The 23,420-nt window shown below is 52.7% G+C and overlaps 3 protein-coding genes across 3 annotated transcripts; 1 reads left to right on the top strand and 2 right to left on the bottom strand.

The window, feature by feature from the left end:
• Window positions 1–1,491: 1,491 nt before the first annotated feature.
• On the top strand, window positions 1,492–9,074 carry bfsp2 (beaded filament structural protein 2, phakinin). Its single transcript, XM_070845374.1, has 7 exons — window positions 1,492–1,935; window positions 2,749–2,831; window positions 2,927–3,083; window positions 3,383–3,544; window positions 3,652–3,777; window positions 4,048–4,289; window positions 8,103–9,074. The coding sequence occupies exons 1-7, from the start codon at window positions 1,492–1,494 to the stop codon at window positions 8,179–8,181; spliced, it is 1,293 nt and encodes a 430-aa protein (XP_070701475.1). The 3' UTR covers window positions 8,182–9,074.
• Window positions 9,075–9,255: 181 nt separating this feature from the next.
• On the bottom strand, window positions 9,256–16,867 carry klhl18 (kelch-like family member 18). Its single transcript, XM_070845462.1, has 10 exons — window positions 16,705–16,867; window positions 15,904–16,034; window positions 15,197–15,337; window positions 13,645–13,843; window positions 13,360–13,520; window positions 13,124–13,260; window positions 12,183–12,405; window positions 11,297–11,401; window positions 10,698–10,809; window positions 9,256–10,597 (listed from the first exon to the last, which is right to left on the bottom strand). The coding sequence occupies exons 1-10, from the start codon at window positions 16,831–16,833 to the stop codon at window positions 10,211–10,213; spliced, it is 1,725 nt and encodes a 574-aa protein (XP_070701563.1). The 5' UTR covers window positions 16,834–16,867; the 3' UTR covers window positions 9,256–10,210.
• A 380-nt stretch (window positions 16,868–17,247) lies between these two features.
• Window positions 17,248–23,163, bottom strand: puf60a (poly-U binding splicing factor a). The gene is made up of 11 exons (XM_070844828.1): window positions 23,030–23,163; window positions 22,401–22,496; window positions 22,219–22,305; window positions 21,563–21,613; window positions 21,294–21,455; window positions 20,906–20,998; window positions 20,583–20,796; window positions 19,847–20,037; window positions 19,287–19,401; window positions 18,507–18,739; window positions 17,248–18,122 (listed from the first exon to the last, which is right to left on the bottom strand). The coding sequence occupies exons 1-11, from the start codon at window positions 23,048–23,050 to the stop codon at window positions 17,823–17,825; spliced, it is 1,563 nt and encodes a 520-aa protein (XP_070700929.1). The 5' UTR covers window positions 23,051–23,163; the 3' UTR covers window positions 17,248–17,822.
• Between the last annotated feature and the right edge of the window lie 257 nt (window positions 23,164–23,420).

Genomic DNA, 23,420 nt, shown 5'->3' on the forward strand with positions numbered 1-23,420 from the left:
TCCAGGGCTGTGAGGACGGTCCAGGGTGGTCCAGGGCTGTGAGGACGGTCCAGGGTGGTCCAGGACGGTCCAGGATGGTCCAGAGCTGTGAGGACGGTCCAGGGTGGTCCAGGACGGTCCAGGATGGTCCAGGGCTGTGAGGACGGTCCAGGGTGGTCCAGGACGGTCCAGGATGGTCCAGGGCTGTGAGGACGGTCCAGGGTGGTCCAGGACGGTCCAGGATGGTCCAGAGCTGTGAGGACGGTCCAGGGTGGTCCAGGACGGTCCAGGATGGTCCAGGGCTGTGAGGACGGTCCAGGACGGTCCAGGATGGTCCAGGATGGTCCAGGGCTGTGAGGACGGTCCAGGACGGTCCAGGACGGTCCAGGACGGTCCAGGGCTGTGAGGACGATCCAGGACGGTCCAGGATGGTCCAGGGCTGTGAGGACGGTCCAGGACGGTCCAGGACGGTCCAGGGCTGTGAGGACGATCCAGGACGGTCCAGGAAGGTCCAGGACGGTCCAGGATGGTCCAGGGCTGTGAGGACGGTCCAGGACTGTGAGGACCGTCCTCGCTGCCACAGGACTATTTGCAGGTTCAGGAGTCAGCAGCAGTTCATCAGTTGGAATGATCTAGGTCCTCATAAGTATACAAAGACGTATGTGTGTGTGATCGAGTTTGTTTCAGGACGTTTCTGTTACTTATACAGTGTGTGTGTGTGTGTGTAGTGTAGTGTGTAGTGTGTGTGTGTGTAGTGTGTGTGTGTGTGTGTGTGTAGTGTGTGTGTGTGTGTAGTGTGTGTGTGTGTGTGTGTGTAGTATGTGTGTGTGTGTAGTGTAGTGTGTGTGTGTGTGTGTGTGTGTGTGTGTAGTGTAGTGTGTGTGTGTGTGTGTGTAGTGTAGTGTGTGTGTGTGTAGTGTAGTGTGTGTGTGTGTGTGTGTGTAGTGTAGTGTGTGTGTGTAGTGTAGTGTGTGTGTGTGTGTAGTGTAGTGTGTGTGTGTAGTGTGTGTAGTGTAGTGTATGTGTGTAGTGTGTGTGTGTAGTGTAGTGTATGTAGTGTAGTGTATGTGTGTAGTGTGTGTGTGTAGTGTAGTGTAGTGTGTGTGTGTGTGTAGTGTAGTGTGTGTGTGTAGTGTGTGTATTGTGTGTAGTGTATTGTGTGTGTGTATTGTGTGTAGTGTGTGTAGTGTATTGTGTGTGTAGTGTATTGTGTGTGTGTATTGTGTGTAGTGTATTGTGTGTAGTGTATTGTGTGTGTGTATTGTGTGTGTGTATTGTGTGTAGTGTATTGTGTGTGTGTATTGTGTGTGTGTATTGTGTGTAGTGTGTGCCCCGTGTTTCAGGACTCTTCCTGCCCCCCCCTCCCCCCTGCTGATGCAGCTGAAATGAGGCTCGGTGCGGCGGACCGGTCGGTCCTGAACAAAGGCGGCCGTGTTTCCAGAACCCGGAGCCCCCATAAATCGGGGCTCTGAGCGGCTCTGAGCGGTTTGACACTGGGAGCCGCTGAGCGTCATGCCTCTGCCCCGACGCCGCTCATCTTTCCTGGGACAGCCGTCCTCCGAGCGCCCGGCCCCCGCCTCCTGCGGGCGAGTCAGCTCGGCCGGCACCTCCGCCCCCCGCGGCGTCTTCGTGGGCTCCGCCGCCCCGGTGGGCGGGGCCTCCTGCCTGGGGACGCGGGTGTCCCGGCGGGCTCTGGGCATCAGCAGCGTGTTCCTGCAGGGGATGAGGAGCAGCGCGGCGCCGGTGATGCCCCGGGCCGGGGAGCGGGCGGCGGGTCACGGCGCGACGGCGGCCGGACTGAACAGCTGCCTGATGGAGTACCGAGACAAAGTGAGAGCCCTGGAGCAGCTGAACCAGCAGCTGGAGGAGCAGATCCGGCTGAGCCTCGACCGAAAGGCGTCCAGCGCCGGAGCCTGGGGGCCCCTCCGCAGGGAGTGGGAGGACGTCTACAGACAGGTGAGCACGGTACATCGGCCCGTACGGGACATCCGTTGGTAACCATGGTAACAGACATGCGCATCACCGCATGGCTTTTCTCAAAGGGGAGCAGGAGGAGGAGGAGTTATGGTGAGAAGAACGTCATTCAGTTTGTAGGTGCTATGACGTCTCTGTCTCCTCCCCCCATGGCAACACTCTACTTCCTATTTACATGTGACAGACTGAGCAAAGCCATGTGGTGATGCACAGGTGTGTTACTATGGTTACCAACAGATGTCCTGTACATGCAGTTCAAGATGAGACATCTGATCTACTGCCTACTGCGTGTGTGTGTGTGTGTGTGTGACTGTGTGTGTGTGTGACTGTGTGACTGTGTGTGTATTACTGTGTGTGTGTGTGTGTTACTGCGTGTGTGTGACTGTGTGTGTGTGTTACTGTGTGTGTGTGTGACTGTGTGTGTATTACTGTGTGTGTGTGTGTTACTGCGTGTGTGTGTGACTGTGTGTGTATTACTGTGTGTGTGTGTGTGTGTGTGTGTGTGACTGTGTGTGTGTGTTACTGTGTGTGTGTGTGTGACTGTGTGTGTATTACTGTGTGTGTGTGTGTGTTACTGTGTGTGTGTGTGACTGTGTGTGTATTACTGTGTGTGTGTGTGTGTGTTACTGTGTGTGTGTGACTGTGTGTGTATTACTGTGTGTGTGTGTGTGTGTGTGTGTGACTGTGTGTGTGTTACTGTGTGTGTGTGACTGTGTGTGTATTACTGTGTGTGTGTGTGTGTGTGTGTGACTGTGTGTTGGCTGTTGGCTCTCTGATTTCCTGACTTTTCTGCAGGTCAGTGAAGCCATCCTGGACAACGCTCGGTTGATGCTGCAGACGGAGAACGTTCAGGCCAACGCTGAGGATTTCAAGGACAGGTGAGAGGAAGAAGAGGAGGAAGAGGGGGAGGAAGAGGGGGAGGAAGAGGGGGAGGGAGAGGAGGAGGAGTAATGTCCCCCCTCTGGCCATGCAGGTATGAGAACGAGCAGCCGTTCAGGAAGGCGGTGGAGGAGGAGATCAGCTCTCTGTACAAAGTGATCGACGACGCCAACATGACGAAGGTGGAGCTCGAGGAGCAGATGGAGAACATGAGAGCTGAGCTACGCAACCTGGAGCACAACCACGAGCAGGTCTCACCAAACTCTGTTCAAAAAACACACGATTTAACCTCACATCACAACACACACGTGCAGAAGCTCAACTCAGAGCTGCTCCTCAGAGTTCAGACTGCACAGGACTGAGAACTGCTGATAAATCAATAAATAGATCAATAAAAACATAAGTCTTATTATAAAATACGACTTGGTTATTGAAATGTGTAATTAAATATTTTGGAGGAAGCTGAATTATTGTGAATTATAGTCGCTCACTCCAGTCCCCCTTTATTGACCTGAGACTGACATCATGTGACCTGTCAACTTCCTGACAGGACGTGCGAGTCCTCTACAACCAGATGGCAGGACGAGAGGTGGACGAGCCCGACGCCCCCATAGAAACCAGTCTGGACCAGATCCTGGCCTACATCAGGGGCCACTGGGAGAAGGTGACGGAGAGGAACCGAGCCGAGACCGACAGCTACCTGGAGTGTAAGGTGAGACGTCTCACCTGCGCCGCTGTCCCCACGTGTTGGGCTGTCCTTTTAAGGTGTGTCTGATGGTGTGTGTGTGTGTGTGTGTGTGTGTGTGTGTGTTGCTGCAGGAGGCGCAGTGTGTCAGCAGGCTGAGTCCTGAGGAGGAGCAGGTGGAGGCGCTGAAGGCCGAGTGTAACGACACCGGCTGTAAGATCCAGAGTCTGCAGGCCGAGACCGAGTCCATCAGAGCGCTGGTGAGACACACACACCCATCGATAACCTGACCCATCAATAACCTGGTCCATCAATAACCTGACCCATCGATAACCTGGTCCATCGATAACCTGACCCATCAATAACCTGGTCCATCAATAACCTGGTCCATCAATAACCTGACCCATCGATAACCTGACCCATCAATAACCTGACCCATCAATAACCTGACCCATCGATAACCTGACCCATCGATAACCTGACCCATCAATAACCTGACCCATCAATAACCTTATCACCTGGTTCTGTAGAAGCGTGGTCTGGAGAACTCTCTGGCCGACGCTCGTCACTGGCACGACATGGAGCTCCAGAACCTCGGCTCCGTGGTTGCCAAGCTGGAGGCGGAGCTCAACGACGTCCGCGGCGAGATCGAACAGCAACGGCGCGACTACGACACGCTGCTTAGCAACAAGCAGCGCCTGGAGCAGGAGATCTCCATGTACCACGGTATCCTGGACGGGGAGGAGAGCCGCTTCCAGCCCACAGAGACGCTGTGAGTCACCAACACCACCAACACCACCACCAACACCACCACACTCCCACCAACACCACCACCAACACTCGCACCAACACCACCACCAACACTCCCACCAACACCACCACCACCACCACCACACTCCCACCCCCACCAACACCACACTCCCACCAACACCACCACCAACACCACCACCACACTCCCACCAACACCACCACCAACACCACCAACACCACACTCCCACCCCCACCAACACCACACTCCCACCAACACCACCACCACACTCCCACCAACACCACCACACTCCCACCAACACCACCACCACACTCCCACCAACACCACCACACTCCCACCAACACCACCACCAACACCACCACCAACACTCCCACCAACACCACCACCAACACCACCAACACCACACTCCCACCCCCACCAACACCACACTCCCACCAACACCACCACCAACACCACCACCACACTCCCACCAACACCACCACACTCCCACCAACACCACCACCAACACCACCACCACACTCCCACCAACACCACCACCAACACTCCCACCAACACCACCACCAACACCACCACCACACTCCCACCAACACCACCACACTCCCACCACCACACTCCCACCAACACCACCACCAACACCACCACCAACACCACCACCACACTCCCACCACCACACTCCCACCAACACCACCACCAACACCACCACCACACTCCCACCACCACACTCCCACCAACACCACCACCAACACCACCACCACACTCCCACCACCACACTCCCACCAACACCACCACCAACACCACCACCACACTCCCACCACCACACTCCCACCACCACACCACCACCACACCACCACCAACACCACCACACTCCCACCAACACCACCACCAACACCACCACCAACACCACCACCACACTCCCACCAACACCACCACACTCCCACCAACACTCGCACCAACACCACCACCAACACTCCCACCAACACCACCACCAACACCACCACCACACTCCCACCACACTCCCACCAACACCACCAACACCACCAACACCACACTCCCACCCCCACCAACACCACACTCCCACCAACACCACCACCAACACCACCACCACACTCCCACCAACACCACCACCAACACTCCCACCAACACCACCACCAACACCACCACCACACTCCCACCACACTCCCACCAACACCACCACACTCCCACCCCCACCAACACCACACTCCCACCAACACCACCACCAACACCACCACCACACTCCCACCAACACCACCACACTCCCACCAACACCACCACCAACACCACCACCACACTCCCACCAACACACTCCCACCAACACCACCACCACACTCCCACCAACACCACCACCAACACTCCCACCAACACCACCAACACACTCCCACCAACACCACCACCAACACCACCACACTCCCACCAACACCACCACCAACACCACCACCAACACTCCCACCAACACCACCACCAACACCACCAACACCACACTCCCACCCCCACCAACACCACACTCCCACCAACACCACCACCAACACCACCACCACACTCCCACCAACACCACCACACTCCCACCAACACCACCACCAACACCACCACCACACTCCCACCAACACCACCACCAACACTCCCACCAACACCACCACCAACACCACCACCACACTCCCACCACACTCCCACCAACACCACCACACTCCCACCACCACCAACACCACACTCCCACCAACACCACCACCAACACCACCACCACACTCCCACCACCACACTCCCACCAACACCACCACCAACACCACCACCACACTCCCACCACCACACTCCCACCACCACACCACCACCAACACCACCACACTCCCACCAACACCACCACCAACACCACCACCAACACCACCACCACACTCCCACCAACACCACCACACTCCCACCAACACTCGCACCAACACCACCACCAACACTCCCACCAACACCACCACCAACACCACCACCACACTCCCACCACACTCCCACCAACACCACCAACACCACCAACACCACACTCCCACCCCCACCAACACCACACTCCCACCAACACCACCACCAACACCACCACCACACTCCCACCAACACCAACACCACCACCACACTCCCACCAACACCACCACCAACACTCCCACCAACACCACCACCAACACCACCACCACACTCCCACCACACTCCCACCAACACCACCACACTCCCACCCCCACCAACACCACACTCCCACCAACACCACCACCAACACCACCACCACACTCCCACCAACACCACCACACTCCCACCAACACCACCACCAACACCACCACCACACTCCCACCAACACCACCACCACACTCCCACCAACACACTCCCACCAACACCACCACCACACTCCCACCAACACCACCACCAACACTCCCACCAACACCACCAACACACTCCCACCAACACCACCACCAACACCACCACCACACTCCCACCACACTCCCACCAACACCACCACACTCCCACCCCCACCAACACCACACTCCCACCAACACCACCACCAACACCACCACCACACTCCCACCAACACCACCACACTCCCACCAACACACTCCCACCAACACCACCACACTCCCACCAACATCCCACCAACACACTCCCACCAACACCACCACACTCCCACCACACTCCCACCAACACCACCAACACACTCCCACCAACACCACCACACTCCCACCAACATCCCACCAACACCACCACACTCCCACCAACACCACCACCACACCCCCACCAACACCACACTCCCACCAACACCCCCACCACACCCCCACCAACACCACCACACTCCCACCAACACCACCACCACACTCCCACCAACACCACCACACTCCCACCAACACCACCACACTCCCACCAACACCACCACACTCCCACCAACACCACCACACTCCCACCAACACCACCAACACACTCCCACCAACACCACCAACACACTCCCACCAACACCACCACACTCCCACCAACACCACCACCACACTCCCACCAACACCACCAACACACTCCCACCAACACCACCACACTCCCACCAACACCACCACCACACTCCCACCAACACCACCAACACACTCCCACCAACACCACCACACTCCCACCAACACCACCACCACACCCCCACCAACACCACACTCCCACCAACACCACCAACACACTCCCACCAACACCACCAACACACTCCCACCAACACCACCACACTCCCACCAACACCACCAACACACTCCCACCAACACCACCAACACCACCACACTCCCACCAACACCACCACCACACTCCCACCAACACCACCACCACACCCCCACCAACACCACACTCCCACCAACACCACCACCACACTCCCACCAACACCACCACCACACTCCCACCAACACCACCACCACATCCCCACCAACACCACACTCCCACCAACACCACCACCACACCCCCACCAACACCACACTCCCACCAACACCACCACACACCCCCACCAACACCACACTCCCACCAACACCACCACTCCCACCAACACCACCACACTCCCACCAACACCACCACACTCCCACCAACACCACCACCACACCCCCACCAACACCACCACCACACCCCCACCAACACTCCTACCACACCCCCACCACCTTTAAAGGAGGCTTCTAAGCAGGTTTTAAAGTGGTCATGTGACTAAACAGCTGGAGGTCACAGGTCACCTTTCCAGCCTGACTGGATGATCAGCTGATCATTAATCTGGTGGCTTCTCTCTGTCACATATAAACACGTCCACATCCTGACTCACCTGTCCAGGTGTCCGGGTCAGCACTCGGGGCCTGAGGGAGCTGCTCCAGACTCCAGGCCCGACCCTCCAGGAGCTCCAGCACAGTGAGGGGGGAGCAGCAGGCTGGGGTCCAGCAGGACTCTGGGTGTTTGTGTGTCAAACTGTCTACCTGCTGACGTGTGCAGGTGTGACTGATGCTGAACCTGCAGCAGGAAGTCCAGCCGCACCCGAAACAACGAGGCAGCGGTCAGTGACGTCACGCCGACCTGAGGTCATGTGACATGTTTCTGCTGATAGAATGGCTGAATGTGACTGTGGTGTGCTGGAGGTACCTGTCCTCAGAACACCTGAGGACCCCCCCTCAGAGGGCTCCTGGATCACTCTCGGCGACAACCAGGAAACAACCTCTTTAGTCAGCTGTGCGGACAAATCACAACCAATCAGGCAACTGGTTTACTTAGCTACAGCAACGCATCCAGGTGACCCCCCAGGTGTAGAAATGATTTGTGTGAAATGTAATTTTTGGAAATCGTTGGGAGGCTCCTTAAGTTCATGTGATGACGTCACAGTTACATGTGACATCACCACAGGTGGATGTGTGACATCAGTTTTCCTCAGATCGTCATGACGACGGCACCTGATTGCTCCTGTGTGACAGGCTGCTCTGAGTAGACCTGACTCCTACATTTCCCATAATGCACCTGGGCATAGCCAGTCACCATGCTGCATTCAGGTCCCATCTATAACAGGAGAAATCAGCACTCAAGCCAGAAAGGTACACTGCAACCTGAATGCAGCGCCAGAGCCCCGGAGGTCACATGACTGAAGGTCACATGACTGCACTGTTAAACTAGTGGTCAGAGTCAAAGAGAACAGCTGACCTTTGACCTCAGCATGTGGAATTATTTGTTTTCTGATTAATAAAGAACTTTGTTGTTTCTAGATATTTTTGGATGGAGCTGAACTTTGAGGACATTTCTGTTCAAACTGTTGCTGATTGACTGAGAAAATAAAAGTTTGAAAGTGTTTCCAGCAGGTCGGAGTGTTTATTGATCCTCCGAGGAGAACGGAGTCTGTGATAATGTAGTGGGGGAGGGAAAGTTAAAGCTGAAACATTCTCACTGACGTTTAACCCGTCGTTATGGTAACACACTAACCAGGAACTGGTCACATGACTGTCGGTCAGGAAACAGCAGCGTCTTTATTGATCCACAAACCTCTCAGGAGAAGCTAATCAATCATAAATTAATCAGTCAGAATAAAGGCTGAGTCCTCCTCAGATCAGGTCACATGACCTCTTGGACCTGGACACCCCCAGAGCTTTCAGCCACACGTCTTGGCCTTCATCGGCAGCACAGTCCACCGTCAGTCGGCCGTCTCCATGGCAACCGCAGGGACTCTGCCCGATGAGGGAGACCACAGAGGCCGCCGAGGGCTCTGGAGAGTTCAGGGGGCGCCCCCACAGCCCGCATCATCAGTGTAATGATCTGTGATTGGTTGCTGGCGATGCCGAGTGACTGAGGTCAGACCGCCATCGTCATCATCACCGTCCAGCAGCTGCTCCTCAGATGATGAACCCCACACGGTTTCCATGATGGATACTCTGGTGCCACTCTGGTGCAGACTGTGGGGGGGGGCTGTCGACTGTGGGGGGTTGCAGTAGGTGTCTATGTGTGGAGCTCAGTGTGGGCTCGTTTACTTCAGAGGCGTCAGTCTTGGTCTCTGACGTCTCTGAGCGTGTGCGGCTCCACTTCCTGTCCGTCAGTCACTCTGACATCAGCCAACCAATGAGACGTGGCGGTGAGCTCGCTGTCAGGAGACGGTTGTGGCGTCGATCAGTTGCAGGTTAGCAGCTCGTTTGTTTTGGAGAGGAAGTGACCTCCTATTGGTCGCTGTGATCAAATATAAATCATCAAGTAACATCATCTGTCCACAGGCTTGCTAGTAGCACAATGCTAGCAGCTAGCCTCCGTGCTAGCTCTACAGTTTTTACCCATAATCCCACAGGCTGGCGTCAGTGTGCAGATCTGAGCCCGGCCATCGTACCAATAAAGCTCAGCGAGCGCCGGCGGAGGGCGCCGCATCCTTACCCGCAGCCCTCAACAACGCGTCAATCCTCTGCCTCTGATTGGGGGGTTTAGGCGGGCTGCAGCGGGATACAGCCGACGCCGACCCCCCCCTCGTGGCAGACCATGGGCGCCATGAAGGTCCAGCGGTTGGTGTCGGGGTTGTACATCTCCACAGAGCTGAGGTTGGATTGTCCGTCATAGCCGCCCACGGCGTACAGGCGCCCCGACGTGGACACCAGCGACACTCTGCTGCGCCGCGTGTTCATGGCCACCAGGAGGCTCCACTGGCCCGACGCCGAGCCAAACACCTCCGCCCCGCTCAGGAAGCCCGAGCCGTCGTACCCACCCGCCACGTACATGTGACTGCCCAGAGCCGCCGCGCCGTGACGACAGCGCTTGTTCATCATGGCCGCCGCCGAGTGCCAACGGTTGGTGTGGTGGTTGTAGTACTCCACCTGGGGGGGCATGGTACATTTACATATTACATACATGTGAGACACACACACAGATGTGTATTGATCAGGTGTATTGGTGTATTGTAGTGATTGAACGGACCGTGTTGAAGATCTGTAAACCGTCATGGCCGCCGGAGACGAAGATGCGTCCATCAAAGACAGTGACCCCGGCGGCGCTGCGACTGGCGCTCATCTCCGTCACCACCGTCCACCTGCAGCAGCATCGCAGCGACCAACAGTCATCACGTTAGCAACATGTGACCACACACAGACGCCAATCAATCAACGAGCTGATCAATCAACCGTCCGACCGACCAACTAGCCAATCAATCAATCAACCGACCGACCGACCAACCAACCAGCCAATCAATCAACCGTCCGACCAACCAACCAGCCAATCAATCAACCGTCCGACCGACCAACTAGCCAATCAATCAATCAATCAATCAACCGACTGACCGACCAACCAACCAGCCAATCAATCAACCGACCGACTGACCAACCAACCAGCCAATCAATCAACCAACCGACGACCAACCAACCAGCCAATCAATCAATCAACCGTCCGTCCGACCAACTAGCCAATCAATCAATCAATCAACCGACTGACCAACCAACCAACCAACCAGCCAATCAATCAACCGACCGACTGACCAACCAACCAGCCAATCAATCGAAACGTGGCGCCCGGTGACTCACCTGTCGGTCTCTGGGGAGTAACACTCCACTGAGTTCAGGGACGATTTCCCGTCGTAGCCGCCGCAGACGTAGATGTGTCCGTCAACCACGACCGTTCCCATGGCGCTGAGGATGACAACACGGGCTGTTAGTGTACGGGTAATCAATGATGCCTCAGGATCGATTGGTATCGATCATAACAATCAGTATCAGTCAGTATTGATAGTATTAATCAGCATCGATCAGTATCGGTCAGTTTTGATCAGAATTGGTCAGCTTTGATCAGAATCGGTCAGCTTTGATCAGTTTCGATAAGTATTGATCAGCATTGGCCAGTATCGGTCAGTAATGATCAGTATTGATCGGTATCAGGCAGTATTTATCAGTATTGATTAGTATTGGTCAGTATTACTGATCAGCATCTATCAGTGTTAATCAGTATTGGTCAGTATTACTGATCAGCATCTATCAGTGTTAATCAGTAGTGATCTGTATCAATCATAACAATATCAGAATCAGAATTCCTTTAATAATCCTCAGGGGGAAATTGCTTTTTGTTACACACAGCTCCAAAAGAATAAGAATAAACTTCAAACACAAAAGTAAAAAATATAAATATATAAAATGATGTATCAAAAATTATTATTACAAAATATTACACAGGTAAATTAGTGCACCAGGTGAGTCCAGAGTCTTCGAATAATAATAATAATAATAATAATAATAACATAACAACATGTACATTCAGAGTAACTCAGTATTGGTAAGTATTGATCAGTATCAGTCAGTATTGGTAAGTATTGATCAGTATCAGTCAGTATTGGTAAGTATTGATCAGTATCAGTCAGTATTGGTCAGTATTGATCAGTATCAGTCAGTATTGGTCAGTATTGATCAGAGTATTGACCTGCGCTGGCTGTTCATGCTCGACACACGTGTCCAGCTGTCCGTCTCCGGGTTGTAAACCTCCACTGTGCTGAGCCGTGACTGGCCGTCGTATCCACCAATGGCGTACAGCAGCCCGTTAACAACGGCCACGCCCACTCTGCTGCGAGCCGTCCTCATTGGCTGACAGCGCTCCCAGAAGTTCCCGATTGGATCGAACACTTCAACGACGTTCAGGGAGTCACCTGGAAAACCACGTTGTCAACGAGGACCAATCAAATGTCTGCAGTGACATCACAACAGCTGTGATTGGTCAAGCTAAAAATACATCATCACGCCCTGATGTCACCAGCCAATCAGCAGCCACTGTTGTGACCAAATGATTCTACAAATTAAAAGTCAGTACAGTTTCCACACAATAAGAGTCCTCCTATCACCACTGAGGGAAGACTTTCACAATAAGAGTCCTCCTATCACCACTGAGGGAAGACTTTCACAATAAGAGTCCTATTTTGATAAGCTATATCGAACGCTGACAGGGTGATTGAAGTAGCTGTAAACGCCACTCTGATCTAAACGGTGTTTGTGTTGGCAGCCTGGATCAACAGTCTGTCCCTGGTGATGTGATGGGATGTGTGTCACAGGCTTTGAACCACTGTCTGCTAAACACACAGTTTGAACACTGATCCCAGACTTCAGCACTATTTTCTCACGATATAAGTTGGCTGAATATTTGTGGTTTGATTTGAATTTGATCTTTACTGCAGAAAAGCTCTCTGTCATTATCGTAGCTTCTCCTTAAATCTTCTTCTTCTTCTTAAACCTGAGCTCATGGGCAGGTGTCTTATCCATCCATCACAGATACAGGCTGTCACAATAAGAGTCTCATTATGATCATAGCTCCACCTGTCTACAGATTTTCACAATTAGAGTCCAACTATGATCTCTGAGCTCCTACTGTACCTGAACTGTTGAGTCCCCCTACAGCGTAGATGAGTCCTGTGATGGACGTGCAACACCTCTGTCTGGTCTTGAAGGCGGGCAGGTGGGGACGACGCTCCGGCATCAGGTGGAAATCTTTGGCTTCATCCACCAGGTCTCTGTCAGGGTCAACACTTTAACACCTTCACAAAACTCACCACCTGACAAGGTGGAGGGGTTTACACACACTGCTCAGTGCTCACTGCTCAGTGACTCACCTGCATTTATGGCAGCAGCGTATGAGTTCGTCCTGCTGGACCCGGTCTGACAGGAACTGAGGTCGACACAGAGGAAGTCTGATCTTTGACAGCAGCTCCGGCAGCAGAGACTCCCTCCGGTCCTGGTCATGATGGACCCAGGCCAGCACCGCCTCGAACACCTGCACAGGTACACACATTCAACAACACACCTCAGACACCTGCACAGGTACACACATTCAACAACACACCTCAGACACCTGCACAGGTACACACACTGAGCAGGTGTCAGGCGAGGCGTCTCACCTGTTCCTCTGCCTTGATGTTGAGCTCATCACAGTCGACCAGCTCCAGGACCTCCTCGGTCCTCAGGCCCAGGAACTCCTCGGACAGCGACACCTCCACAAAGTGCTGATGGAGGAAGCTGTTGGCCGAGTCGTACAGCGTTGTGCACATCATGGTCTCCGCAAACTGACGCACGCCCAGACAGTTCTTAGGGTGTAACCTGAGTGCCACACGGGCAGGGAGACAGGTGAAGAGACACAGACAGACAGGTGAGGAGGCAGAGACAGACAGGTGAGGAGGCAGACACAGACAGGTGAGGAGGCAGAGATAGACAGGTGAGGAGGCAGAGACAGACAGGTGAGGAGGCAGAGACAGACAGGTGAGGAGGCAGAGACAGACAGGTGAGGATTATGTTCTGTCAGTCTTTATTGTGTTGTAGGAGGATGGTGTTCCTCTTCTTCCTCTGTGAATTTGGGTGCAGTCATGTGATTTCAAAGTGGACGCTGTGTCATGTGATCATCATGTGATCATCATGTGATCATCATGTGATCATCATCAGGAAAGTAAAGCGCGTTACTTCATAATTATACTGACTCAGGTAGAAGTTAGAGTACGTACCTGAGCGAAAAAATGTCTGGTTAAAAGCTCCTCATTCAGTCAGCACACGTCTTAAATGGAGCAGAACTACAAGTACACACAAGTACACACAAGTACACACAAGTACTCTTACAATCCTGTTCATGAAGTACATTACTCCCAGCGATCAGACGGACCTCACTTTCTCCACACTCACGAATGACTCCTTTGAAAAGCCAATAAAATCTGAACATTTATCATCTCCATGGCAACCAGTCGACTCAGCCTGCTGAGGAAGACCATGTGATCAGGTTGAAAGCTCCGGGAGGAGTTTGGCTCCATCAGCTCAAATCAGACTTGGGTGAGAAGAAAAAGTGTTAAGACCGAAAGCTCCAGTACATCTACTAAATGGACCTGGTGTTGAGATTGTTTCGTCATAGTTTCAGTGACAGGTGAGGAGGGCGACCAGCGGTTTGGGTGCCAGCTAGTCAGAAGCTCCCTGGACTAGTACTATTAGCGTAGATCGTTAACCGCCACACTGGACTGAAGCAGGGCGCCTTCAAACAAACAAACACCACTAACACGTTCATAATTCAAGGCGAGACACAAAAAGACAAAGAAAACGGTTCCTTCCTGTGAAGTCCAGTCCAGGTTTTCCTTTACCAAAAGAAAATATTCCTCTTTTCAGTTCAGAGAATCAATCAGTTTTGTTCATTTGCAAAACCAGCACTGTTCAATTCAAAAGACAAACAGAAGGAAGTGAAAGAAACAAATAAGGAAACTAAAGTACATCTCACCGGGTCACTGTTCACCTGTCCTCTGACTAAAGCACGTGAGTGTAGAATCAGTCTTTTTCTAAACACAGTCTGGTAACACTTTCAGCCAAACCCTGTTCTGAGTCTCTTCATCTCTTTTGGAGTTTACACCTGAAGTTTGGTTCCACATAACCGGAGCTTCAGTTCTGTAAAGTGCACGTGTGCGGTGGCGGGTCACTGACCTCTCCTGCAGGAAGGAGCAGCAGGCGTCTTTGACGTTCTGCAGCTGCAGGAAGCTCGAGCCAATCAGAAGAGACTGGACGTTCTGCTGGTCAATGGCAACATGGCCGCTGTACGCAAAGTTTATGAGAGCCTCCAGAGCACTGCAGGGAGACAGGGAGACTAGTTATAGACTAGTTACACTGGTCTCAGACTGGTTAAACTGGTGTGTGTTACCTGTACTGGTGTGTGTTACCTGTACATTACCTGTACTGGTGTGTGTTACCTGTACATTACCTGTACTGGTGTGTGTTACTTGTACGTTACCTGTACTGGTGTGTGTTACCTGTACGTTACCTGTACAGGTGTGTGTTACCTGTACATTACCTGTACTGGTGTGTGTTACCTGTACATTACCTGTACTGGTGTGTGTTACCTGTACGTTACCTGTACTGGTGTGTGTTACCTGTACTGGTGTGTGTTACCTGTACTGGTGTGTTACCTGTACTGGTGTGTGTTACCTGTACTGGTGTGTGTTATCTGTACTGGTGTGTGTTACCTGTACCGGTGTGTGTTACCTGTACCGGTGTGTGTTATCTGTACCGGTGTATGTTACCTGTACAGGTGTGTGTTACCTGTACTGGTGTGTGTTACCTGTACTGGTGTGTGTTATCTGTACAGGTGTGTGTTACCTGTACTGGTGTGTGTTACCTGTACAGGTGTGTGTTACCTGGGGTCCATTCCCTGCATCAGGATCTCGTCCTGTTTACACTCCACCATGTCGTTGGTGAACATGGCGTGGAAGTACGGGATGGAGGCCGCCAGGATGATCCGGTGAGCGCTGAACTTATGATCCCCGACCTGCAGAGACCACAACAAGCAGTCAGACACGCAGCTCACCTGTACAACTATACGGGAGGGGGGCTCACCTACACAGGTGTACACGAGCACAGGATATCACCTGTGCAGGTGAGCACTGTGTTGTGATCAGATAAAATCTTCAGGCTCAGAGAGGATTACCTGCTACCTGACAGAGGAGACACCGTCAGTAGGTGTGTCTGTACTACTGAACAGGTGAACTGGCCCACAGGTGTATCAGTGCACCGGCAGCTGCTTGACAGGTGAGCTGAGGAGTTTATGAGGAAGCAGACGACTTGACCTTTGGAATGTTGACCTGAAAACACCTGAACTTGTCCTTTAAAATACCGGAAACACCTGCAGCTGTCAACTGACCGGTCACCATGGCAACGCGGCCGTCAACCAGATACCTGCCGCTGCAGGTGTCAGCTGTTTCCGGTGAGCGGCAGGTGAAAGGTTAGCCGCGTTAGCTTTACTGGAGCTGTTGACGTCACGAGCCAGGCTAAACTGGCTGCTAGCTTAAAGTAATAATCCGCCGTTAGCTCAGTGAGTCACAGCGAGCCTCTGCTAGCATGCTGCTAGCTCCACACTGTTAGCCACGGCAGCTAGCCTCCCACTGAGGCTGTTAGCTAGCCAGCGGGCTAACTTCAGTCTCGAGCGCCGTCACTTTTACCTTGAGCGTGACATCACAGAGTTTCCCCTGACGTCGGATCTCCTCCATGACGACATAGCCTCGTGCCGGCAGGTCGTGCACTGAGAAGTGAACTAAATCCTCGAGCTCTTCGCACAGGACGTCTCCCATCGTCAGCAGGAGCGGAGGAGCGGCGCGGAATGAGCCTCCGGGCCGCCGTACACAGCCAGCAACGGAAACTACGACATTTCCGGCACAGCCTACACAATAAAAGCCCCCGTCTCTGTGTTAAAAGTACTCAGTGTGTATGATTGTGTTCAGCAAGAGCCCTAACCCTAAGAAATAATAAAGAACATAAAATATGTATTTAAAAAAATATAAAATAAAAAATCAAGAATACAAAAAAAGAATGAAGAGTTTGATGATCATCCTGCTAAACCTGCCCGGGGCTTGATTGTCACAGGACAGACTGCCAGATGGACCATCTGTTTGAAGCTTTTATAACTTTTGCTCGGTTTTTATTGTGAAACTGTCGGCCAACCAAAGAGCAGCTCGAGACAAAGAAAGAGACCAAAACCACACCTGTAGGAAAAAAACAAAGAAAACTTTTATTCACACATTTGTGTTGGACACATGAACACAACACGGACCTGTGCAGCTCCAACGTCACCACGGCGTTCAGGGAACGAGATGAGAACATGAGAACAAACGGTCACACTGAAGCCAGCAGAAGTGTGGACGATGGCGTGGTGCATTCAGGAACGTCAGTCGGTTCATAAAAACAATCAGAGGGCAACCATCCAGGTAAAGAGACATCTGGACAACAGATGACCCCCCAGACCTCCCAGATCGGAACAAAAGACAGTCGGGTGGGGGGGGGGGGGTCAGTTAGAATTAGCATTAGCTGCTAACATTACCGTCACTGGCCTTGTGCTGAAGCAGTGAAGGAGAAAGAAAATTCCTCCTGAGACACAAGACAGGTGAGAGAGAAGAGTGTGTGTGTGTGTTTATATGGATTATGAGGACGTAAACGTGTCCACACACTCATTTTATGGGGACTCACCTCGACAAGTCCCCAAATCTCAGTGGTTGAAGGTTCATGTCTTCAAGAAATGAATGTAAGTCAATATGAAGTCCTCTTAAGTATGAGTGTGCATGTTCTACGCCGACAGGTCGCTGTTGTCGAACCGTTCTTGGTTGTACAACTCGGCGACCACCTTGCGTCCTCCAAACCAGCGGTGGTTGAGCGCCTGGATGGCTCGATTCATCTCCGCCACCTCTGAAAACTCCACAAAGATCTTAACGATGATGTCGGCGTCGTCCTCCTCACCCTGACGTTCCTGGTAGATGATGACACGCTTCACCTGTCCGAACTTCCCACACTCCTCGGTGACCTCACCCTCCAGGTCATCGTCAATGTCGTCGGGTCCGACCATGTTCCTCAGGACCATGACGGTGGACTGATGGGGTCAGAGAGAAAAGGTCGATCACAGAGAACCCAGAAATTACTGATGGTCCTCAAATTGACTTCACTCTGTCTGTGAAACGGTCCACTGACAGGCTCAGAGTGTTATTCTAAGTGTGTGACAGCATCATGGAAAGGATCCCTACAGAGAGAGACCTGGAAGATCCTTTTGGTTTAACCACAAACAGCACACACACCAGACTACATTCACTAAAACAGGGATTTTAGAGCTGCTAGAGTGTTGGTGTGACTTTGGTGTTTGAAACAATTAGTTAGGATCCAACGCAACACTCTGTAGGGATCTTTCGTATTAAGTTACTTATTTCTTTACATTTGTTAGCTAAAATATTTCTTGCTCCTGGGGGGTCTAAACCTGTACCTCCTGCTTGCGGAGCAGTTTCCTCATCACCATGTGCCTAGTGCTGCTGCCGCTGATGCTCATGTGCTCCTGCTCCCTGAGCGGCTCTGTGGCTCCGTCCTGCTGCGCCTCTTGCTGACGCTCCTCTTTCCTCTTCGCCTCAGAGCCCAGAGCCGCCGCCGGCGCCGGGGGCGTGGCCAGCACCGGGTTCACCAAGCCAACCTGAGGCAGGCCGGGTCGAGCTGGGGTCACACCTGTAACGGAACAGGAAGAAGAGGGTGGTGAGACAGGTGGCGGGGTCCGGTCTCGTCTACCTACATTAGGTGCACTGCTTTAACACGCCCATGCCGCCCTGCTCAGGAGACGGGTGGAGCTAAATCCAAAACGCTTCCACCGTCTTCAATCAGCAGTAAACGCAGGTATGAACTCCACCCACTGAGGGGGGGTCACCACCCAACAGAGAGCTATAACAAGCTCACCCTCAGACCGAGGGCTTCCACCTGTCCTCCCTCTGGTCACCTGTGCACACCCGACAGTAACTCTCATGATGAAGTAAACTCTGCTGTCAGCTGTCAGAAGAAGAGAGTTACTTTCTCGCTCTCCTTCTTCGTGTCTGATTAAACACTCGTTCCTTCAGAGTGTCAGACGCTCTGCTCTCAGCACACAAGAACAAAAACAGCCACAACACAAAGAGTCACGTCAGCAAACCCGTTAAACAGAACCGGTCCTCTGTGTGCACTCAGGTGGGGGGGCGGAACACAGGTAACACACCGTGGCTGGGGTCTACCTGTGTGTCCCTACCTGTGATGACACCCGGGGCCTGAGCAGCCATGACAGCCTGAGGGAGTCCTCCCAGCTGCTGAGAGAGGAGCGCCGGTCCGGCCAGAGCACCGAGCACCGACACTCCCACGGCCTCCTGAACGCATCACAGAACAAAACATATTTACAACTGAGGAGAATAAATAAAATACTGTGATAAATAAATAAATACTGTGATAAATAAATACTGTGATAAATAAATACTGTGATAAATAAATAAATAAATACTGTGATAAATAAATAAATACTGTGATAAATAAATAAATAAATACTGTGATAAATAAATACTGTGATAAATACATGAAATACTGTGATAAATAAATAAATACTGTGATAAATAAATAAATACTGTGATAAATACATGAAATACTGTGATAAATAAATAAATACTGTGATAAATAAATAAATACTGTGATAAATAAATAAATACTGTGATAAATAAATAAATAAATACTGTGATAAATACTCTGTACCACCACATTATTATTACATAATTTGCATTTTCAGTCTATGTGGTCGGTGGGCGGAGCTCCATGACCCACCTGAGCTGTGATCTTGGCGGTGGCGGCGGCGGCGGCCACGGCGGCGGCGGTGGGGAGCCCTCCAGGCGCCATCGGCGTGAGGAGGGGTACGGGCGGCGTCACGGCCTTCCCCACCCGCAGATACTGACCCCCCAGGTCGAACAGGTTCATGGAGGCGACGGCGTCCTGAGACGACTGAGCTTTCTCGTACTCTGGAGACAAAACCAAATGTCTGAAAATCCAGATTGTCCTTCGGGACAGAAACAGTCGGCGCTGTAACGGCGGCAGCTGTGGAGCGTGAACGCTGCAGCAGGTTAGAAAAGCTCTCAGGTAATATGGCAGCCAGTGGGGCAGCCGGGGGCCTCTTCCTGTTTCTGGGGCCAAGTTTTGCTACGTTCTGATGCGTGAGTGGTGAGTCTGAGTTTCACTCTGCGGACCTGAGAGCGAGTTCAAGGCAAAACTTTCACATGAACTTTTGAACGGCGACGGTGGAAAAGGCGTGACTGGCGTGAAGGTTGGAGCGACGTCCTGAATGAGGACAAGACGTGGAACATTTTGACTGGTGAATGTATGACGGAGAAAAGGTTAAAGACACGAGTGGGAAAAGTCACGGCACACCTTCCTCACCGGGCCGAGCACTCTGAGGTCCCAGTGTTTAAAGAGCCTGTTTTAACCTCCTACAGGACGCCGTCACACTCGTGTGTCTCTGGTGGACAGACCGCGCTCCGGTCACCTGACCGCCGTTAGCGCTGCTCACCGATGAAGCCGTAGCCTTTGTGACGCCCGGTGGTCGGCTCGCGGGCCAGCATGCACGACTTGATCTTCCCGAAGGCCTCGAAGACGCTCTTGATGTCGTCATCGGAGAGGTCGGGGTGGACGGACGCCACGTAGATCCTGTTAAAGGCCCGCGCCTCCTCCGCCAGCTGGTCGATGATCGGCTGAGCCTGGCCGATGTTACTGGGCCTCCCGACCTGCAAGACGCGCCGCAGTTTAACTTTTAAACTAGTTTAAACTGGTTTAGCTGGTTTAACCTGGTTAAAAGCAGTCTGTCCTGGTCAGTGGCGGTCAAACTGGACTCACCTTGATGTTTCTGCCTCCGAGGACGACGGAGTTCATCTGCTCCAGAGCCAGCTGAGCCGCCTCCGGCATCTCGTACTCTACGAAGGCGAAACCCTGCAGAGACACACCAAGATTTAACGAGCCGAGAGGGGACGCCACGGCGCCGGTGAGGTAAACAGAGGTGCTGCAGGTGTGCTGACGGCCGCCGTCACATTACATTTTTATTGGGAGACGGAATCTCCACGGCAACAGGAGCAGAAAGGACCAGACCACCTCAATTTAAAACTGCGGTCTGAGCTGTTGTCATGACGCCGCCATGACATCACGGACCGCAGCAGAGGTCACCATTGTGAATGGATGATGAAGGAGATGATGATGAAGATGCAGACAGCGTGCGCTGGCGTCTGACCTTGTGTTTCATGGTGACGGAGTCCCAGGACATGTCGATGCTTTTGATTGGTCCAAATGGGGCGAAGGCCTGGCGGATGGTGTCCTCCCCCAGCTCGTAGTAGATCGACCCCACGTACACGCGACACATGATGGCGAGGGCCCTCTGACGCTGAGCCGCCACCTGCACCAGACAGGAAGTAACACACCTGCACCTCGGCCACCCCCTGACCTCGCCTGGTGGGGTCTGACCTTGAGGGAGGGGACGGGGGGGGTCTGACCTTTACTCACCGACTGGAGGGGAGACAGAGCGTCTCCCAGACCCATGGAGAGAGACGCCATCTGGGGGGGGACAGGTGTGTGTTACATGATGGTCCTGTTATTTAGTAAATTCTACTTTGCTTTGATTTTCAGTTGTTTATGCTTTGACACTGACAGGTGGAGGTGTGTTTACCTGTGCTACCTGTGGAGGTGTGTTTACCTGTGGTACCTGTGGACAGGTGGAGGTGTGTTTACCTGTGCTACCTGTGGAGGTGTGTTTATCTGTGGTACCTGTGGACAGGTGGAGGTGTGTTTACCTGTGCTACCTGTGGAGGTGTGTTTATCTGTGGTACCTGTGGACAGGTGGAGGTGTGTTTACCTGTGCTACCTGTGGAGGTGTGTTTACCTGTGGTACCTGTGGACAGGTGGAGGTGTGTTTACCTGTGCTACCTGTGGAGGTGTGTTTATCTGTGGTACCTGTGGACAGGTGGAGGTGTGTTTACCTGTGCTACCTGTGGACAGGTGGAGGTGTGTTTACCTGTGCTACCTGTGGACAGGTGGACAGGTGGAGGTGTGTTTACCTGTGGTACCTGTGGACAGGTGGAGGTGTGTTTACCTGTGGTACCTGTGGACAGGTGGAGGTGTGTTTACCTGTGGTACCTGTGGACAGGTGGAGGTGTGTTTACCTGCAGGCTAGTGAGCTGCTGCTGCTGAGCCAGAGTCTGTTTGACCAGGACGCTCTTGATGCTCTGCTCCATGGCGTACTTCTTGGCCTACAGACAGGAAGCAGGAAGCAGCCAATCACGGCTCACATTACACAACCTGGTGTGTGTGTGTGTGTGTGTGTGTGTGTGAGTGTGTGTGTTACCCTCTGCAGCGCCTCCTGCTGGTTGGGGGTGAGCGGCGGCAGGCCCAGCTTGGTGGTGCTGCTCTGTCCGTTCTCCATGATGAGAGCCGGCCCCCCCTGTCACCACAGGTGAACAAAACAAACACACCCTCAGGTCTTCTTCAGCACATTCAGCTGCTCCCGATGCAGCGACAGCTCACTGCTGCCCCCGGTGGCCATCGCAGCCCCCCCCCCAGGTTCCTCCAGCAGCCTCAGGTGAGGCAGACCTCAGTGATGAAGATGAAGCTTGGTGTTTGCAATAAATATGCAGTTTAAATCTTTAAAGTCGAGCTGACGACAGGAACAGAACGTCTAATAATGAACCTGATCAATACTTTAACAGAAACACAGCTGTCAGACGTGATGTCACCAGACACCTCAAGGGGGAGTCCAATCAAACATGACGTCATTAGAGTCTGTTTACAGGAAACACGTCATCAACACGGCGCTCTCTTATTAATTATATGATCAGTTAACCCCCTGGTCAGAACACGTGACTGACTCTCTGCTAGCTTAGCTTCAGCTAAAAGGAGCGTCACTGACATTAGCATTAGCTTAGCATGGCTCCATCAGAGCGGATAAATAAAGAAAAAAAAAAGTTTCCCTCTTACGGCGGAAACGGTCACCGCCATACGGCCGACCTCCGGCCAAACCCCGGCTCCCTCAGGTCCGGCTCTCCGGGCTCCCGTCTCTCCGGGCTCCCGGCTCTCCGGGCTCCCGTCTCTCCGGGCTCCCGAGTCCCGGCTCTCCGGGGCTCCGGGCTCCGGGTCTCTGGCTCTGAGAGCGGTTTTATCTTTAGATGCTTCTTGCTTGTTGTTTGTTTGCGTTTCAGTTCTCCAACACAGCAGCAATACTTCCGTCTACGTCACATCCTCTGACTGGGGTGTCAAAATAAAAGATATAATGGGTCATAATTATATTAATAAAACAAAAATTTATTAATTGATTAACTGACGGTGAAATTAATAAATGAGCGACGAAATTAATGAATAAGAAATACGA

Source organism: Pempheris klunzingeri, chromosome 15 (assembly GCF_042242105.1).
Source record: "Pempheris klunzingeri isolate RE-2024b chromosome 15, fPemKlu1.hap1, whole genome shotgun sequence".
Classification (NCBI taxonomy): domain Eukaryota; kingdom Metazoa; phylum Chordata; class Actinopteri; order Acropomatiformes; family Pempheridae; genus Pempheris; species Pempheris klunzingeri.

What these genes read in the sequence shown, in the direction of transcription:
- bfsp2 (XM_070845374.1), top strand. Translation starts at nt 1,492, where the DNA reads ATGCCTCTGCCCCGACGCCGCTCATCTTTCCTGGGACAGCCGTCCTCC. An exon ending in GGGAGGACGTCTACAGACAG is followed by an intron (nt 1,936 to 2,748) that starts GTGAGCACGGTA and finishes ACTTTTCTGCAG; the next exon opens with GTCAGTGAAGCCATCCTGGA. An exon ending in CCGAGTCCATCAGAGCGCTG is followed by an intron (nt 3,778 to 4,047) that starts GTGAGACACACA and finishes CTGGTTCTGTAG; the next exon opens with AAGCGTGGTCTGGAGAACTC.
- puf60a (XM_070844828.1), bottom strand. Translation starts at nt 23,050, where the DNA reads ATGGCGGTGACCGTTTCCGCC. An exon ending in AGCAGCTCACTAGCCTGCAG is followed by an intron (nt 21,614 to 22,218) that starts GTAAACACACCT and finishes GTCCCCCCCCAG; the next exon opens with ATGGCGTCTCTCTCCATGGG. An exon ending in GGCCCCGGGTGTCATCACAG is followed by an intron (nt 18,740 to 19,286) that starts GTAGGGACACAC and finishes GTTCCGTTACAG; the next exon opens with GTGTGACCCCAGCTCGACCC.
- klhl18 (XM_070845462.1), bottom strand. Translation starts at nt 16,833, where the DNA reads ATGGGAGACGTCCTGTGCGAAGAGCTCGAGGATTTAGTTCACTTCTCA. An exon ending in TCTGTGATGTCACGCTCAAG is followed by an intron (nt 16,035 to 16,704) that starts GTAAAAGTGACG and finishes TGGTCTCTGCAG; the next exon opens with GTCGGGGATCATAAGTTCAG. An exon ending in TACTCCCCAGAGACCGACAG is followed by an intron (nt 10,810 to 11,296) that starts GTGAGTCACCGG and finishes ATGCTGCTGCAG; the next exon opens with GTGGACGGTGGTGACGGAGA.